Raw genomic sequence first — 20,324 nt, forward strand, 5'->3', positions numbered from 1 at the left:
GGAAAAAAACCTAGCCTAAATACGCTCAGCCACTTTCGTCAAAAACACCTTTTAAAGTATTTGTTTTTTTTCATAGTGATCAATTGAAAAATTGATTTAAATAATTATTATTATCTCAGCTAACCACACATGTATTCAATTTGAAGAAAATGTTTTCATGTCTCAGCAATACTATCTATATCAGTCGAATGATCGCGTCAAAGACTCCGAGAGCCGAAACAAGTGATTTTCTCCCCTTTTTTCATGCGCGGATGTAGTTTGTCTGCAAGGGGAAAAACTGTGTTCGTCTTCATTGCTGAAAAACCTCTAATATAGGCAGGTAGGATTGTTGAGCATATTTTAGACAGCTTTTATTATTAATATTTTTTGGCGCAGTCGGCAATTTGTGAAACATTTCACTTTGAACAGCATAGACTGGCCATGCATCCCACAGGCGACATCCAAAAACATTTGAATTTTATTCGATTCTAAAACATTCTTGGAGTGATTTCATAAATTGGCTGGGTGACTCAACAGGCCAAAAACACAATAACTCTACAAGCCTTGAGTGAAGTAATTGAGGTTAGGGATCCGAGTAGATAAATAAGGCCTGGAAATGGACGACGCCCGGTGAGGACAGTTTTAACCTCAAACTGAAACTAACGTGAAAATACCGAGAAAGGCATTGAAATGACCACGCTTCCCAATCGATGCTTCATCTCCGCGTGAGATTTTTGTTTTAGATCTCCAGTATTTCCAAAGTAAATCGCTTTTAACATCATGCATATGACAATATTGTAATTGGTGTATGACATACTAACCATAGGAATTAGAAGTATGCGGGTAGTTTCAAATTGAGTCATCAAAGTCTGAATCTTTTGAGACTGCCATTTATGCAAATGTTAGTTAGAGGGGCTGATATGCTTGAAACCGACTAGTTCGGCAAGGATTCACATGTATATGATAAGTTTCATCCCTTGAATAAGTTATCTTATTTTCCTCTTTGTTTTCTTTCGTTTTCATGGCACTCAGTTACTGTTCTAATTGTAGGTTTTTACTTTCATTAATTAACTTAGTTGTCGTTACCTCACCATATCTCACCTCCCATTGGACATAGCAAACGTGCCTCGTTTTCAAGGCTATCAAGGTTCAGCCCTTCTTACAAAATGTACAGCTCGCTTTAATTAAAAAATGCAGCAATAATCAGGACGAATATACAGAGGTACAAAATACCTAAAAAATGGATAGATTTTGTACGTAAAACCTTTTTACCAAATCCGGACTACACAGGGAGTTGTATGAGTCAGTCATTTAACATTTTACTCGAATTATATTGACAATGAAAGTGGAATTGAAATTCCCGAGGCAAGAATACACAAAATCAAGAAGTAAAGATTGTGGTCCTTGACGGTTTCAGCCTTCTGACAACTGAATAATACTCATATGACAGGGAACCAAAAACGCACCAATTACAGCGAACCGACCCACTACGTTTGTTTTTTCATAATCAACAACTTAAGACAAGATTAAAATGATTATCTGAGGTAAATGACTGGTGTTTTCATTAGTAAGAAAATGGTTTATTTAGCTTTAGTAATTCCATCTATATTCTCGAAATATTGAACATGAAATGTTTTCGAGTTTAATCTGTTACCAACGTATGAGCAACATACCGAGGAAAGCTAGGGCTTGTAAGTGTTCCAAGAGAATATTAATCAGCCTTCATTGACAGGGGGCACTGAACAAGTCTTTCGTCGGCCTCTCCAGGGAATTCCCAAGCGACTGTAATGATACGAAAGCGTTCCCTGGGATGAAAACATACTTTAACTAAGTAGTTTCGAAACCCAAAAACGTCCTCTCTGTTCATTTCCGGGTTACTTGGTAAGTACAACAACACAGAATTTCACTGACAATGGGTGTTCCAGCCATGGCAAATTACGTAGGTTTCCCTACGACTTGAAAATTTTAAAAGCATGAGTTTTTTAATTTTTGCATCAATATTAGTATTTCGATTTAGATTGTGAATTGAACTGATCTCACCTACTGTAGTCAAGTAATGAAACACGCTCATTTGTACTGCAAATAAAAAAAAATAGTTTACTCTTTGTACTCAAAGAACATAACCAGATATCCTTCGTTAACGTTGTTTTAATTTTCTCTTTCAGTGATTTCATCTCCATTCGTCTTTCAACAGAAGTAAAAATGAATAACAGCGATGTAACCTCAAAGTTACCTCAGCAACAGTCCGACGATGGAGTCAAGGCCTTGAGCAAACTTCTTCCAATTGCCATAGCAATAGTTCTGGCTAATGGACTCGTGTTTGTCTTGTTTTACCGATGTCCCCGTCTCCGCACTTCCTCAAACTATGTGCTTCTTAGCCTGGCAATTTGTGACTTCAGTACTGGCGCTTTCGCCATTCCATACTTCATTGCTTATAACTTTGAGATTCTCCCAAAAGAATTGCACTATGGGACATACGCTTCGCATACATTACTGGCTGTTTCAGGTGCTTATCACATACTCGTTATTACTGCTCTTAAGTACTTGGCAACTGTCAGACCCCTGAAACAGTACGTGGTGACTGAGAGATTGGTTTTAAAAATTGTGCTCGGCGTTTGGATCATTTCTACGGTTTTTGCTGTCATTCCTCGTGTTTGGCAAGATGATGAAGCATCTGAAAGTTGGTACATCATTCACACTACAGTTTGTCTTGTTGCAGTGTTCCATTTTCCGTACGTATTTATGATTTATGCATTCATAGCCATGTTCAGAGCGATTACTAAAAGACAGCGACCATCTTTGGTAGAGAACAACAAGCTACGAAAGCAGAAGAAAAATGAAAGTGACCGGAAGTGTATTTTGGTTTTCGCAGCCATGGCGATCATATTTGCATGCTGTTGGTTGCCTTATTTTACCTGCATGCTATTAGGAATAGAAGGTGTTGTATTAGAGGCATTTCTGGTCATTCGATACATCACATCTTTCGCCAACCCTCTGCTCTACACGTTTTTCAAACGCGACTTCTGGTCCGCCCTACGAAATCCGTCGCAGAGGAAGAAAAACTTCAGTTTTTCCTATCAAAAAAGTCAATCTAAGTCTCTCAATCTCACTAGCCGATTAAGGGCAAGGTCACGCGTCAAAAATAGAGGATTTGTGCCACCCGGAGGAGAAAGACAAGAATCAAGCTTGCTTCGCGATGGAAACGTGACCTTCGGTGAGGAGATATTTCGCACAACCCGTGTTTAACTGCTTGCAGGGCATGAAAAGGGAACACAGACTTGGTTCTTCATGTGCACGTTAAAAGCTTCCGTGCTGAGTCGCCGTCAATAGCAGTTGTGTGGTTCAACTAATGCATAACTTGCAGAAGTTATATGCGCGCCGAGTGGTTTCTTAGTCTCTACTTATACCCAAGGCGGGAGGGAGGCGAGATGAAAAGTGTTTTGTCTTGGAACGCAGCACAAAGGATAAATAAGCTGGGCTGTTTCGTTTCATCGTTATAGCATATAGTTTAATTCATTAAGCCAATCACATTGAAAAGATCGCTTTTAGGAATTAATTAAAAGCTCGATGTCGTTGTGAAGGTTTCAATAAGCCACATCAATAGCACGTAAAAAATGCCAATGAAAAAGCATTTTGTTTGACGTAAGTTTGTTCTCCTCAAGCGATACATAATTAGTGAAATCTTGACGCCGCTGAAAGGTAAAAACTGTGTTTAAAAGCGTTCTTAAGACAGTGTTTGCTACTTCAAGTAACCTCTGACGCATGTCGAGATAAACAAGTTTGGATTAAAATTTCAAAGTATTTTACGTTATCGTTACCATGTATACGAAGACTACTCTATAGAAAATGATTCAATTCTAAGCTATTAGAACGCATTTCGATTATGAATTATTAAGGCAAGTCCAAAGCAGTTATGGATAGGTAAGTGAGTAAGAAGTAAGTAAGAAAGTAAACTTTATTTACACAGGGTAGCTCCAAGGTTGGTCTCCATACGTGCCCTGTATCTTAAAGAATTGATTTACATTGAGAATTTTCATTAACTATCGCATTCAAAGAGCCTAATAAAAATACAACAATAGAATTTAAGAACTAAATTTTGAGGCTAAAAAATACAATACAAAATTACTTTTTAAGCCTAAAATATGATAAAACATCAAACTCGTGATCAAAAGAACTGTCTTGCTCGGCGGCAGAACGTCTGAATGTTTTCACTCTTCGCAATATTTACAGGGAGTTTGTGAAAAAAAATTGCGCCAGTAAAAAGAAAGGTCCCTTTTTCAAAATTCTGTTTAATGTTTGGTAGGGATAGCCTCACACTTTGCCTTGTGAAATAATTGTGAATGTTGGAAAATCCAGTAAAATATAATGAACAATAACAACGGACTAATGAGTGAAGACAGAGAAAAGCGAGTTTTGCTTTGTGGTAAGAGCGTCTGCTGGAAAGAGTCAGCCAGTGCAGTTGCTCTATTGCCTCAGATGAGTGAGAGCAACCTGTGATGATCCTTGCAGATCTAGTCTGTAGGCGCTGTAGTCGATCTATATCTCGCTGTAGAAGGTTACTCCAAGCAGTATCACAGCGATCAAATGATGGAAAAATTAAAGCTTTGTGAACAAGTGCTGCTGCTTCCTTTGTTACGAAACTTCTGGCACGGCCAAGGATACTATCTCTTGACGCCACCTTTCTATACACATAGGCCACATGAGCCTATTAAGTCACAATTAGCTTTGATAATTACCAAGTCTAGACTACCTTTGATACTCAATTACAACTTTCTCTAAAAACACAAGTAGGTAATTGTAGGTACGTTTGCGTAATTTTTGTCTTGCATTATCAAAATTTGTTGTAATGGCTGTCAATTAAGAGTCAGTATTTTTTTCGCTTATAGATTATAAAGGAAATCGTTAGAAATCAAGAGATTATGTTAGATATTATTCACGCGAGTCGGAATGGAGTGGTAGCTTTCAAGTCAAAGTAGAGGAATGATGCTCCAGATACCTTCTAATTTTTTCTAGAACAGGTTTCTTGAACGTGATTGGTCATCACCAGTCCGATTTAAGTATTAATAGGACAGTATACGCATCATGCTTGTAATTGGACAGTGTTATGCGACAGGTGACACGTCGTGCCTGTGTAAGTGGACGGTACGTGTCATGTGCGCGCGGTGTTACCGCGCATTTTGACGAGTTCTATGAAAACGTATAACCGATACTCTAATGAGATTGTATTATATTTCTTTTTAGACAAACATTTATTTTACTCTGACTGCTTTGATCTAGGTAAGTCCAACTTCTATGATACCCTGCTTACTTGCGACTTATCAAGGACTTCGAAGCTCCTAAATGTTTTTGTTGTTGTTAATAGTATCATCCTGCTATGGCAAACAGCTGCTGTTAAGTGGAAAAGGAGAATTTTTTTCGACACACGCAATGTTGCAATCTTGCATATGCGAGTCGACGAGTGTGGTCCTAAGTAGTTGCACTGCATAATATACTCTGTATCAGGACCCTTCCTTGGGGCGTATACAGTCAGTATACTCAATTGGGTACGGTAAATATAAGGAGGTGTAAGGTCCGTACAATGATCAATACGCGTCAGGGTATGCTAAGAAAATACCAGGACAGTATGCACGGGTGGTATAATTTCTTATATATCAGGATTCATGGCCTTGTACATCATAAATACTGTGTGTGGCATGCGATATACTAGTATGTATACTCGGCAGACATACGGGTTCTTATACTTCATGTTGAATTCATTATATTCATGCCCTTATACATCATGAATACTGTGTGTGGCTTGCGATATACTGGTATGCATACTCGGCAGATATACGGGTTCTTATACTTCATGTTGAATTCCTTATAGCTAAGGATACAAAGCAGCGTATACACATATCGGAGACGACTTAAAGACGAATGAATTCTGGGAATATTTACGGGGTATACGAATTGATATATTTGTGTTAACGTTTGGATTTATTGCATGCCGGCCGAGCAGAGCATCGACGTAATGATATCGAAATATTAAAAAAAAAAAACAGAGAAATTCATTGAACCTTGGAACCCAGAAAGGAGTATAGAGTGTTGAATTGAGATAAATGCATTTTATGACACAAATTAAAGAAGCAAGTTTTCATGATATTATTTTCATGAAATTATTTGTTTTAAATTTAGCGGCACCATGCGCGCGCATGGTTCTCATGAGGAACTCCGGCAAATTGAAGATTAACAAAAGAAAAAGAAACGAAACTTGAAGGCAATTTTCGAAAAACTTGCGGTGAGCTACAGAATCTCTATCTCTTCTTCTGAGATGCCTTCCTCGTGTCTGTCTTCTTGCTCGTCCCCCGAGTCGTCCGCTTCATCTGTAGACGATACAGAAAAATGTGGTTAGTTCGTTGAAGCATTAACAGTTTAATCGAAAGCGTTATTAGCTAGAATGCACAGTAAATCCTCCTATAGGTCTTGGTCATTTCATGCATCAGTCATGTGAATAACTTCCAATCCAACTCCAAAATTTAATTCTAGAATGGAGGCCATGATTACTAAATAACCATTTTTTTGCTTTCGATGGAAGATACACATGAAGAGGTGTCTTCAATATTTTTGATATTAACACCTTTTTCAATAGTCAAGTGCATTAAATATTTAACATACCTCTGTGCCGGCTCCTCCTCTTCTACTTGCTTTAGATGGGCCCTCCACCCGTCATTGAGAACCCACTTGGGCGTACCAACTGGTGGCTATTTATGGGCCTCCTCCCCTACTTTTGAATTCGTTCGCTGCCACCTCTCGTTAACAGAGCTTTCTGCCCTTTGGCTTCTTTCATCAAGCATGTAGAAAAAAAAATATATAAAATCTCATATAAATAAAGTTTTTTTTACTTGACGGAATTTTCTTTAGCGGCGTGTTCAAAAACCACCCGCTCTTATTTTGATTGTTAGCTTTCACGATCCAGGTGTTTCAACGTCGTATCTTAACTTAGAGAGTGCATGTGAGCATTACTTACTTTCTAAAGAAGTTATTCAGCACGTGACTTCGGTGTCTAGGGGGCCTTGAAATCCAGCCCCCTTCCTCTTCACTGTTGGTGGCATCATCGTCCGTTGACATGTGCTCCTTGGTAAGCCTAAGCGAGGGTCTCCTTTTCACCCTTGAGGTCACTCTTTCTTCTTCCGTATTTCTATGAAAAAAAGTTGACCTTTGTACAATTTTATAAGGATAACTTAGTTTAATTTCAGACGGAGCTTGAAGTTATGGAAATTTGATTAAATACACCGGTGAGGTATGCCGTGAAAGATGACCACATTATTTTCTACTGCCGATAGAAGGGCTTTTTCAAACGAAAAGCTCGCAACAGTCACGGCTGACTCGTTAACTTCGCTCGATTTCCTTGGTCGAACGGAGAGCAAAACGGAAAAAAGTTACCCTCTCTTTTCTGAGGTTTTTCTATTCTTCATTTTGACTTCCTCCGTGATCTTTCCTAATACACATCTGCGGATGTGCTCGTGATATTTTTTGGCTGTTTCTGCGGAGAAACAATGAGTTTATTAGTTTTATGGAGACCCTATTTTTAAAAGTGCAGAATATTATTGATCTCTCAAACTTGTTACGGTTTTGCTGGAGATGCATAGGTCATGATCAGTTACTTTCGACCGCAGCTCTGGGGAATCCACCGCGGCGACAGAGTTCTTCCACAATTAACTGTGTTACCTTCTTGTTGTGAGGACTACTGACCCTAAAGTGACTGGGATAATATTACATTTTGTGAGGTGAAGTTAACCTGGGTTGCAAGTAATCATGGTCAAATAAAAATGCCATGCACCCACCATAACGTAGCTCCATTTTCTGCCTTTAAAAGCACACACAACCCACAATTCCTCTATTCGCTCCGACGAAGGGCTAACGCTCGAAACGTCAGCTTTTGTAATCATTACGGTGGCCAATTTACCATTTCAACTTTTGTTGATATATCCAAATTATTTCGTTACTCCCACCGACGCAGCCCCAAACAGTTTCTTTCGAAACTATCAGCCTTTATTCAAATAAAAATGTGAATAGTATTCCTCTTGGGGAGACGATTTAAGGAATCTAGTCTTCCAACCTCTCCCCCTTTTACTTCTGTCCAATTTCTAGAAGTGCTTGCAACTGCTGAAGCCGTATACGGGCTACAAGTAAATTACTGAATGATCTTGAAACTACCTTGAGATAAAATTCTTTTGTACGTGGACACTGTAAACGATGTACTGATCAAACTGATATCATGTTTCCAGTTTATCAGCAAATACTTAATTCTGATCGCGCAATCTAGTTTAGATGCCGTAAGGATGGTTAGAAAGCAACAATACTGGAATTCCTCTTTGCTGGTTATCTAATAACAATTGCAAGTTAATAACCAATGGCTGATTTTGCAATAGAAAAGCTGAGCCAAATAGCGTTAAATTGACCGAGGACGCCAATGCGAGAGTCGACCACAATGAAAGGTAGACAGATGTGTTTAGACTTCACACGTAACAAGGCGCTGGACTCTCTTCTACTTCCCCCAAAATCATTTTACAAAGGTAACCTCGCCCTCGACATGAAACCCTCGAGCCCTCTACCCTCGACAAAAAGGGTGTCCGGTCTTTTCGTCCGAGAGTCTTTTCGTCCAAAACTATTTTCGTCCAAGTCTTTTCGTCTAAAAGTGTTTTCACCTAAGTCTGTTCGTTTACTTGTGAAGTCTTTTCTCGAAGCAAATAAATAACTTTTAGAAGGCTAGATAAGGCTATAGAAAGAACTTGTTGCGAGCCGCCGCCATTTTGGTACCGATACCTTTAGTCACCAATCTTCGTTTACGAATTCAACGTCATGAATTTTACGATAAATACACAGAGAACGAATGAAGTTGTAACGCAATATACTTTATTAAATAGTGGCAAAAGTAAAAATTTGCTTGCCGTTTAATTATTTCACGCGAAAGAAATGGGAATATTAGGCTTGTTGTTAAGCGTCTATTGAGCGTAAAAGGGAAACGAAGTGTAACATCACTACGTGAATGGCTCGCAACAAGTTTTTTCTGTAGCCTTATCTAGCCTTCTAAAAGTTATTTATTTGCTTCGGGAAAAGACTTAACAAGTAAACGAACAGACTTAGAGAAAATACTTTTGGACGAAAAGACTTGGACGAAAAGACTTCTGGACGAAAAGACGGTAATTCACAAAAAGATAGGCTCTTTGAAAAATGTTTGAAATGTTTGTAAAACACTCACATTTCCTTTCCCTTGTACTGATTGGCGACATCTCTGCTGTTGTGGAGCTTGTAAACTTCCTTCTAAGACAAGACAACCAATTCTAAAAAGCTGTAGAACTGAAAATTAAAGCTGTAATCTCAAGCATTAATTGAATGATGAAAAAAGTGTTACCCTTGTTCTATCGAATGAGGCATCGCAAACTACCTTTTTTGAATAGATGTAGCATAGTTTGGCGGTACCGCCAAGACAAAGTTAAAGTGCTACTGCGACGAAATTTTTGCATTTTATTTTCCCAATTTTCTGGTGTTAACTTCACATTTAGACCCTAAACTATAAGAATAAGCGTAAGTTTCTCAAATTTGACGACGTTATTCCCTAAAAACAGCGCCGAGAAGACTTTAAATATTCTTCCGCCATTGCTCGAATAACACACAGGACAGCCCGCGAAAATAACTACAGCGGTTTTAGTTGTGACGTCATTGACTCACTTCGCCACGCGAACAACAACAAAACAACAGAGGGAAACACGCAGTATTCGGCACGTCTTCACGCTCAAATTCTCCTTCTGTTTCTTCCGACGACGATTCGGAGTTAAACTTCTCCTTCACTGAAGATCCATCAGACGATAATGGCGAAGGATATCTTCACGCTGACAGTTTAGAGCCCGTTGCGACCGAAGAAGAGGTCGCAGGGTACAAAGAAAGTTCTGCGAGTGAAGAAGAGGAACAACAGGAATACCGACGCCGTCGCACTGGTGACACAAGTGTTAGTACATGGTATGCATTACTCTTACAGCTGTAAATTTACTTTCCTCCTGCTCGTATCTCATTTATTTTCGTGTTTTGTACCCGTAAGACTTCTTATCGTGTTTTCAGCCGGATAACATGTCTTGTACTTCTCCAAGGTAACTTACTATTTGAATGTAGAATATTGCGAGAAGCTCATGGAACAGTTGTTGCGCTTGATAGATGTAAATGTTCTTTCTGTTCTCTGGAGGCCATATTAAGCCAGAGGAATATATTTGCTACAAAGAAATCGATCGCGTCGGCGAGGTGATGGACCAATTGGACCTACAGGATCGATGTATTACCCTCCATCCCGGTTTCCGAGATGTGTGCCTAAACCGGTGGGTTCTCGAGGTTGCTTCTTTGAACCTCAAAGCGAAAGCGGGTAAATCATACCGTGTACTTCGCGGTCAAGGAGGGAAATAATGCTGACAATGCGATACAAAGAAAATAATGTTTGTGAATGATTTTCATGCTTAAACCTGCATTGAGTTGCCACTGTCCCTTACAGGAAGGGTGTGCATTTCTTGTTACCCAGAGGTGGAGGCAACATTTTCATGCAGAATTTCTTTGATTGCCTATAAGTAAAAGTAAAAAAACGGATTTATAAGTCACATGAACATGAGTAACATTACTAGGGTAGCAAAAAGGAATCACGCAACGTGAGATATCCCGCTCTATGTGGGGAGAGCCAAATAAGTTCAGTGCTACTCACCATGCGACGAGCTCGCTTCGAAAGAGTTTCCTCGATCTCTGTTTCCGAGGTTTTTTCCAAATGGTTGGAAAGGAACCTTTCTTTAGCCTTCTAACGGCGCCATCCACATGGACTGACCTTTCAAAGGAATCTAGCGAAAAGTGGTCAGAACAAACAGCGAAGCGACCATCTGGATTGAAATGTGCACGATGTGTGTCAACGAAAGCTTCCATTTCGCGCGAAACGTCTTGTCGATCGGCGACTTATGGATGGAAATTCCGGCCGAGATATCGGAAACATTACTGCATCCTTGCACAACACAACGTCGCGAAGGCAGGCCTTTACAATAAATACGGAAAAGAAAGCCGGGGAACAGTTCTTTCGAATTTTACTCTTTCTTTCCTGCGGAACCAGAAAAACAACTCTCTCTCGGCATACCAAATTAGCCACGTTTGCTAAGTCGTTGACGTCACTTCCGTCCTCGACCCAGTTTCTTCTTCTTCGCGCGGAGTTCTGTAGTTCGAAGAATGGCGGCCGTTTAGATCGCGAATCTACAGGGAAAATAAAATTATTTCTCGATGGAGTTTTGCCTTAAGATTTGGCAAATTTGTTACTTAGGGTAAGTACTTTCAACCTCTGAGGAGAAAAGAAAAGGTGCATTTTTGGTGGCAGTAGCACTTTAAAGAGTCGGCACCTTTTAAACTCCTCCCCAAAAATTTCTCACCTCATTGTGGGTAACGAAGCTGAATGCCCTTATTTTTGAACCTTAACGGTTTAAAAGTTTGAATTTACTGTATATACTGTAATTTTGGTATAATTGCACTCTAAATGTCACTCGAGTACTGAGATCGTCTCATTTACTTTGAATTAATGGTGACATCATATATGTTAAACGTCAAAGGTTTTTTAAGACTTATATCGCAACCTACGATACTAATTGCTAGCATGTGCGCATCCTGACGAACACTGATCGCCATATATACCTATATGTAGCCAAATGATAAAAAAAGCATACTTACTTGAACGACGAGTGATGATGTACTTCTCTTTCTCTTTGCTCCGCGGCCACCACCACTGGTTGACTGATTAGCTTCCAGAACGTGATCGGTCATCAGTTCGCTCTCAAGAGCATTAACTTTGTCAGTCAGCTCTTCGATCCGCTCGTTTGAGCTCTGCACAAACTCTTGTAGTTTCTCTACGGTTCTTTGGCAAGCTGTAAGACCAGCAATTACCTGCTGCATCGTTTCTCGACTTTCTCTTGAGGACAATGGTCTGGAGGCGGAGCTAGAACGATTAGCAGAACTGACGAAGATCGATAAAATCTATGGCTAGCTGGGCTTGACCTCGAGCCCGGACGGTCTGAACTTGTCGGAGTTGAGGCGATGGAGTAAAAATTTCCTGAAGTGCTGAGATTTATCGAGGTAGACTCTCGGGACATGTTTGCGAAATCAGACCAGAAGCATTAAAAGCACACTCTTGACACTCTGACTTATGGTACCGCCGTGCACGAAATGTGAATTTCCCGCCAAAAGCCCTTGTTAAAGTCGGCCGCCACAACTATGTAGCCGGGCCTTTAGAAAAGAATGGAAATGATTCGCTTTTGAACATATTGCTGACCTACATCTTTAGAGGAAGGTAAAATGGACGCCAAGCCATCTGCAGATGATATTAATATACAAAGTTCGAAATCTAAGAAGCGATTGTGCGATCGCTGTGATCGCTTGGTCTCAATCCGGACTTACAACGCGCAAAAACGAAGGAAGGCAAAACCAGTAGTTCTCTACATCTACATCTACTTTATTACTCTTCAACGCTATTACACATCAAGAAGAGATAAAAGAATAAAAATATAAAAATATAAACATAGCTAATAAAAATAATAAATAAATAAAATATGTAATTAACAATATAGCTATGCTTAAACTTAGAAAAATTTTGTACTGCAAAAAGCTGAATAATTAAGTGATCTAGTTCCAGGTGATAAACAGTTCCAGTCCTTTATAGTTCTCGGAAAGAAACTATACTTGTAGTAGTCATGATGTACAGGTGGTTGAATAAATGAATTCGTCGAGCAATTTCTAGTTTTCCTAATAGACAATTGATAATAAGATGGGATAGGCAAAGCAATACTATTGTTCACAGATTTATGGAAAATTTGTAAACGATGGGATTTTCTTCTCTCGCTTAGTAAATCCAAAGATAGGGATTTCTTCAAATTGGACACGCTAGTGTTATAGCTATAATCATGTTTAATAAATCTCACTGCGCGACTTTGGATAGCTTCTAGTTTCTCCACTTGATTCTGTCTATAAGGATCCCATACTGCAGACGCATACTCTAAATGTGGCCTGACAAGTGATACATAAGCTGCACGTTTAGTTTCTTCAGAGCAGGCATACAAGTTCCTTTTCACAAACGCAAGTGAAGAGTTCCCCTTTTTAGCAATATTGTCCACATGAGTATTCCACCGCAGATCACTAGACAGCAAAACACCTAAATAATGATGTTGTCGAACAGATACCAGGGTTTGGTTGTAAAGAGTGTAGCCTTTAACAACCGGGGATCTACTACGGAAAACAGACATTTTGTAGCATTTAGAAGGATTGAACAGCATCTGCCACCTATTAGCCCATTGGCCTAGCTTGTCTAGGTCTCGCTGTAAAGCCAAGGTGTCATCATGATGAGTGATTTTATGATAGTTAAAGGTATGCATCAATGTAAACCTTATGTCATACTCGAAGTATTGTGTGATGTTTTCGTGTGCTGATATAAGTCGCTGCTGTGTTTAATCACAATTTCTCTTTCATCAATAGATGAACCTAATGTAACGTACTCAGAAGATTTTCACTCTAACTCAAGTGACCACGAGTTTGACTTTTCCATTGATGAATGCCCCAGGTTTTCTCTCACAGTGCTTCCCACCGAAAATCCAGGCAATCGAGGTAAACTTAAAAGAAGTATATATATGCATGTAACAGTACTTTTCAATGTGTTTATGACTAAGTAGACTATTATCTGAGATGACTGTAGTTGGACTGGCAGGCCAGGGAAACTAAACAACATTATAATTTGGAGAGTATATTTTTGAAATTTTAAGCCTCCTAATTTTCACAGCAAGCATACCTTTATTAAAATATTTAAAATAAAAGAGAAAAAGAAATCAACAGTAATTAGATAGAATGATATGGAAACTTAGAATCAGTCATACATACGTTGCATTTTTAAACATTTGGTTGTGGTAATTTACTTATAAATATAGCTCAAATGGATATGCTTCTTCGTAATTTTCCTCATTTCCTTGAATTTCAAAAATAAGTCAGGTGATCCACCAGCCTTCACTCGCTTCCATAATTTTTTCTTTTTTCTAATAAGTTTCATTAGTATTTTGTGGTAAATTACATGTGCTATAGCAATGCAATGAAAATACTTTGACCACATATGTGCATTATTTGCACTGGTTCAAATTTTTCGCATAAATTCTGATTTCCTTAATCTACAACTATGAAAAATGATTCAGAACATAGGAAATGAGCCACAATATGATCCAGCATGAAACTTCTCAAAATCATGTTTTTCTAATGAGAACCGCGCTGCTAATGTCGCTTTCGTTATGTAATACCAAGTCGATATTCTCACACATGTTTGCCATATGCACGACACTCGAATGCTTTCGCCACGTTTTATGTCTTATTTTTTAGCTCGGAGCACATGGGTTTCTGATATTATTTTACTATTTCTTATATAAGTTGCAGCGAATTTTATATTAGATTGATATGACCGCCTTCCGGTTAGCGCAATGGATGGAGCGCCGGACTGTTGAGCGGGAGGTCGAGGTTCGAGCCCCAGCCAGACCAAAACTCAAGGTCTTAAAATTACTGAGGAGAATGTGCTACCTTTCCATAATATCAGGAAATGGATAGACATTCTAGTCTTCTCGGATAAGGACGAATAAACCGTAGGTCCCGTCTCCTGGAGGGTTAGAGGTAGGAGACGTTATTTTCCCACGCCCGAGATCACTGTGTGTTGGATGTCCTCCCCTGGGGTGGGATGGGTGGGGTTGGGTTTCCAGGGTATAAAAACCTAGTAGGGGACTTAGAGTCCTATTGTTTCTACACCTACCTATGGTAAATCTCTAAATAAATAATAAAAAAAAAAACAATTAAATAAACACTAAAGCTTAACAAAAACTATAACTTCAGCTAGCTTGCCAGCAAGCAGCAAGCAGCAATGCCAGCAAGCAGTTAAACATGGCTTGTATGAAATGCCTCCTCACCAAAAATCACGTTTTCATCGCGATTCATTCTCCGTGTCCTTTTGCTTTCGAGTGACGCCAACCTTCTGTTGTTGACAGTTGATCTTGACCGTAATCGGTCAGTGAGTTTAGGAGACTGGGTTTGACTTTTTGTGCAGAAAGATTGGTTTTCTGTGTTCTTCGCAAGCAAGACCAGAGGTCGCTTTTGGAAAACGTGTAGAGCAGAGGGTTGGCGAAAGATGTGATGTATCGAATGACATTGGAATAAATTTGGATTCTCATGCTAAGAAATAGAATATGATAAAATCTGGAAACTGAGGAATAGCATTTAAATATGATCGCCACGGCTGCGAAAACCAAGATACACTTCCGTGGCATGTTATTCTGAACCAACGGTGATCGCTTCCCATGAGTTATCGCTCTGAACATTGCTATGAATGCGTGAATCATAGACTCACTGCCAAACAAAAAAAATGACAGCACAAAGCGTAGAAATGATCCAAACCCTGAGCACAATTGTCAAAACCAATTTCTTGGTCATCACGTAGTGTTTCGGTGGAGTGACAGTACTTGAGCGCATTGTTAAAAAGTACGTGATAAGAACCTGAAACAGCCAGTAATGCATTCGAGGCTTATATCCCATGGTGCAATTATTTTAGAAAAATTTAAAAATTACTATAAACAATGAAGTACGCAATGGCGATAGCAACCTGGAAAGTTTTTTCGGATTTAAAACTACTGCATTTTGTGAAAATGTTCACATTATAAACTGCCTGGATCTTCATTCAGCTGCGGTCGTAAGACAATGCAACTGTCACGTGATTATTTTACCGTTTTGGTAGTCGTATCACCTCGGAACTTTAAATATAAAAACAAATTTTATGAGCACCCACCTCAATAGATCGATTTCGTGTGACGTCACACATTATTGCGCCCGCCATGTTTGTGCACCTCTGAGGACATGTAAATCTATGCCAAAGCTATGATATTAGTAGTTTAGCTCACGATTATCATGGATTCCGGCGAAAATACAACAGATAAAAGTCAATTCCCGGACCAAGAACCGTCTACACCGTTGTCTGACTACGCAAAGAAGCTTGATGAGGCATTAAAACAGCGTTATTTAGAGAAAATCGAGTGTATTGGTATCGATCCAATATTGATAAAGGGGAAGAACTTCGATCCCGATTGTCTACCTCTCGTCGAATCTGCAGACATATTGACGTATTTGGTTCTCGAAACAAGTTACTATACGAAGGATCAATTTAAAAATTTCCGAAGTCTGGAAGCTTTTAACCAGCTGGTTAACGGTTTTGTCACTAGTGTTCAAGGTCACAAGACCTCGGAGAAATTTGTCGTCCTTGCGAAAGTTCGTCATTCACAGCGAATGAATGACACATTGATAACTGTGTGGATTATCTCCGAAGAAAGAGGAGTCATTATTGGAGCCCATTGCTTGGGTTGCAAAGCTGGTCTTGCTGAATCGTGTTCTCACATTGCTTGTGTTTTGTATTACCTTGACTCTCGGACAAAGATCCACGAAAAACTTACTTTCACACAAATGAAATGCCAATGCATTCTTCCCCCTTTTGTTCAAGATGTTGAATATGCAAGGGTGAGAGATATAAATTTCAAATCTGCTAAGAAACTTAAGTCTGAACTTGATGAAAATATTGAGAATCTCATGAATGATGATTGTGAACAATTTTATGAAGAAAATAAGAAATCTAAAATCAAAGATAAATCAGTTCCAGTACCTACTCAGGGAGATATGGACGTTCTTTTTAGTGAGTTGAGTGAATGCAAAATAAAGCCTGTTGTACTAAGTCTTGTTCAACCTTATACTGAAAGCTACGTCAAGTCAAGTCGGCACATCACTACTGTTACAGATCTTTTTGACAAAAAATACTTAGAGCTATCATATCCAGAATTACTTAAAGTCTGCATGTCCATAAAGCTTGACAATACTAAAGAGAACATTGATCAAGTTGAGAGAGAGACACAATTAAACAAGGAAAGGGTATAAATTTCTTCAAACCCCGAGCAGGCAGAATAGGTGCCTCACAAAGTAAATCAGCTTGTCACACAAACCCTGCCCTACCTTCTCAATCATTGATAAGACAAATTTGTTTTCTTTTGTTTGAATATGACTATTAGACACTAATAAACACTGACTATTAGTAATTTTTTCACAGTCATAAGGAAATCACACTAGTTCTTATTTAGGCACTATTTACATGGGTAATCATTCAATCAGAACAGTGGAATAAATGGCAAATACAAATTGTGAGAAACTGGTTGTTACATAGATATTTTAAATAAATTCTGGTATCCAAATTTTAATAAATAGTTATTAAAACTTATGTGTCTTTGCTGTGTCAATAAAATGCGTCAGTCGACTGGAACTCCCCCCTGGAAAATTTTGACAATTTTAACTCCCCCTGGGGATTGATGGTATTAATGCTACATTAGCTCCTCAGTCAACAGTTGTTAGATTTACCTGCACTCCCTAATTGTAGGTGGGGGGTTGAGGGTGTTTTCAATTGACTGGTGCATAACATGCAGTAATCAATCAAGTGGTACAATGCCTGGGCTCAAATTTGTTAGAGCAGAATTAACGGTAATAATTCTGTCTATCATTGGCTTGGCATTCTCTTCATTTCTTTTATCACATGCCAAGAACTCTATTGGAAGAATGCTTGAGAGGATAGTGTACTTTCGCTGAAGGAGTCCAATTACACGTTGAACATGAATTCGCACGTTCGCTATACCCCTTGTTTTTTCGACGTCTATTGGATCTAGCTGATCCCTACCTTTAGTAAAAGCAGAGATCACTAACTCTGCTCTTTGCATTAAAACACTTTCATGGATAGTGAACCCACGATCTGCCATGACTAAATCTCCTGTTATAAGTTTATTTAGTATCCCACAGTTATCTGTGAGATGTTTATCAGGGGTTCTCCCTCCCCAAGCTTGAGACACAAAGGATATGCTTCCTTGAGGAGTGATCCGAATAAGAATTTTAACAGTTCTTTGACTTTTGTAAGAAGAATAAGTTTGTGCTCGATTATAGAGGTTTGATGGTCTGTTGGTAAGCACCTCAAAACAATCTATGATTACAGTAGCTCTGTTTCCAAAAGAAAGTTGAAAATATTGGGGCATTGTTCTCCAAAGGTCAGCACGATCAGGCCAAACAATTAATGGTGTCAGTCTACAATCCGTAACAATCATCTAGGTTTTTTTCAGAGAGTTTTTTGCCATGTCCTAAGCATAACGATGGCACCCAATCTACATTGAACTTATCCCACCTGTTCGCTGCTTTACCCGAAACAAAATGCTTCCCGCAGACGCGACCATCTTTTTTTATGTGATTCTGTCAAGTCGTCTCTACTTATCGCCGAAATCCATCGTTCTCTTCTCAATTCTGACAATTTTCTTGCTTCTTCCCCTTCGTTAGTTATTACTTCAGGAAATTTTGAAAGCTGAGCACCTTCATCTCTTCCACTTTTCGTTCCGCAGCCAAAAATCAAGCATAAAACCATCTTAATTCGAATTGTTTACGTTCCACAAGGTGCAAAAACATGGCAGCGCATAAAAATAACTGTCACGTGACTGAAACCGACCAATATCGAGTTATTAATTTAAAGAAAAGTATGCATTTGCATTTACTGGATATGAATTTGGTTAAAGCGAACTCTGCGCTACGCAGTTCATTGGATATTTATTATCTGATATTCAATGCCCGCTCATGGAATAACTAATAATCGGTTGTTTCCAATTTCTTTTACCATCAAATCTCCTTCATGGTGTTGTGTGGGTTATTAAAGTCTTAAAAAATGTGTCTCCCAAGAAAATGTCAGCCAAAAGATTTAATTAACGAAACGGGAAGTTGTAATTTTAATGCATCGTAAAACACTTTGAATACATGCATAGTTATTTAAAACTAATTGACTGATAGCATCAGGTATGTCGCTCTGAAAAGTAAAACCACATAGACTATGATTTAAATAATTTCCACACAAGCGATATCAATTCTGACAAAATATCATTAAAGACGAAGGAAAAGAACAGTACTCGCAGAGGATATTTACAATACGATTTAGGAAAAATGGTATTTCAATTTATCTATTTGTCTTCTATAAAGCATTTAAACATTTGTTTTCTGTCCAATTTAAGCTGATCCCGTCGACCTCAACAGCTAATGTTCTAAAGAAGACACTCGCTGCATTTCCTTGTCTGCTTCCTCAAATGACTATGCTTTTATCTGTTTAATTTTGAGCTCGAAAGTATATTAAGTTTCTTCTCAGCGATTGGTCAGATTCATACTAGGTCATCTTGTCGTGTTTCTGATTTATATCAAATATTGACATTTCCTTGAAATTGAAGGAAATCGAGGCCTTTTTCGCTGAGTCGCCATGCATCTGAATTTTTTAATTGCATGTAAGTCGCTGGGCAAATGATCTGCTTTTAAGTTTTGAACATGAAATGATCATCACGCGATTAAGAGCAAGTTCGTAAATTGAATTTCGATCAGGAACGACGTTTTCTTTTTTGTTAAAAGAAATCTGTTTCAATTAAGAAGGTAATTTATACATGATTGGGAAGAATAACTTGGTAGGTATCTTGATTCAATCGCTACATCCTTCTACTCTAAGGATATGATTCCACACCTATAACTGATTTCATAAAATCTAATAGAAAATGAAACTATCTCTGTAACGTAGATCGTATTGCAATTATTCTCCTCTAAAGGACATTTTTAACCGCCTCCCGGTTGGCTCAATGGATAGAGCGCTGGAATGTTGTGCGGGAGGTCCAGGGTTTGAGCCCCGGCCGGACCAACACTCAGGGTCTTAAAATAATTGAGAAGAATTTGCTACCTTTTTATAACATCAAGAAATGGTTAGATATTCTAGTCTTCTCGGATAGGGACGAATAAATGGAGGTCACGTCTCCTGTAGGGTTAGGGGCAGGAGACGTTAATTTCCCACGCACGAGATTACTGTGTGATGGATGTCCTCCCCTGGGGTGGGATGGGTGGGTTTACTGGGCCCGCAGTAATTGGCGCAAGCTTTTGCGGTGTTCCTTCCGGTCGGCGAAGCTTAAATTTTGATTTTCAGAAAAACCTACTTTCAACCTACACGATTAATAGTTTACTATAATACAAAATTTCCGAGGGAAGGAGCACCTTTATTCAGTTCTAAAGTAAAGTTCACGAGTTGTATTTTAATTTATTTCTTATCACTAGATATGGTTTTCTCCAAATGATCAGATATTTTATCGGTCTTCGTTAAGTTTTGAAAAAAATTTGGACGTTGAAATTTTTCCACCCAAAAATAATCAAATGCATATTATATCCGATGTAGTGAATGAATGTTGTGGGAGAAAGGA

The 20,324-nt window shown here is 38.8% G+C and overlaps 2 protein-coding genes and 2 pseudogenes across 2 annotated transcripts; 2 read left to right on the top strand and 2 right to left on the bottom strand.

Annotated features, from left to right (window-relative positions):
* Positions 1–2,148: 2,148 nt before the first annotated feature.
* On the top strand, positions 2,149–5,225 carry LOC148726628 (RYamide receptor-like). Its single transcript, XM_088727872.1, has one exon. The coding sequence runs from the start codon at positions 2,182–2,184 to the stop codon at positions 3,223–3,225; it is 1,044 nt and encodes a 347-aa protein (XP_088583998.1). The 5' UTR covers positions 2,149–2,181; the 3' UTR covers positions 3,226–5,225.
* Positions 5,226–6,261: 1,036 nt separating this feature from the next.
* Positions 6,262–13,265, bottom strand: LOC148726629 (uncharacterized; annotated as a pseudogene).
* Positions 9,388–10,413, top strand: LOC148726630 (uncharacterized; annotated as a pseudogene).
* Positions 13,266–17,501: 4,236 nt separating the features above from the next.
* Positions 17,502–18,095, bottom strand: LOC111347546 (uncharacterized). Its single transcript, XM_022954776.1, has one exon. The coding sequence runs from the start codon at positions 18,093–18,095 to the stop codon at positions 17,502–17,504; it is 594 nt and encodes a 197-aa protein (XP_022810511.1).
* Between the last annotated feature and the right edge of the window lie 2,229 nt (positions 18,096–20,324).

The sequence above is a fragment of the Stylophora pistillata genome, chromosome 7, assembly GCF_964205215.1.
Source record: "Stylophora pistillata chromosome 7, jaStyPist1.2, whole genome shotgun sequence".
Lineage (NCBI taxonomy): Eukaryota > Metazoa > Cnidaria > Anthozoa > Scleractinia > Pocilloporidae > Stylophora > Stylophora pistillata.

What these genes read in the sequence shown, in the direction of transcription:
- LOC111347546 (XM_022954776.1), bottom strand. Translation starts at nt 18,095, where the DNA reads ATGCCCCAATATTTTCAACTTTCTTTTGGAAACAGAGCTACTGTAATC.
- LOC148726628 (XM_088727872.1), top strand. Translation starts at nt 2,182, where the DNA reads ATGAATAACAGCGATGTAACCTCAAAGTTACCTCAGCAACAGTCCGAC.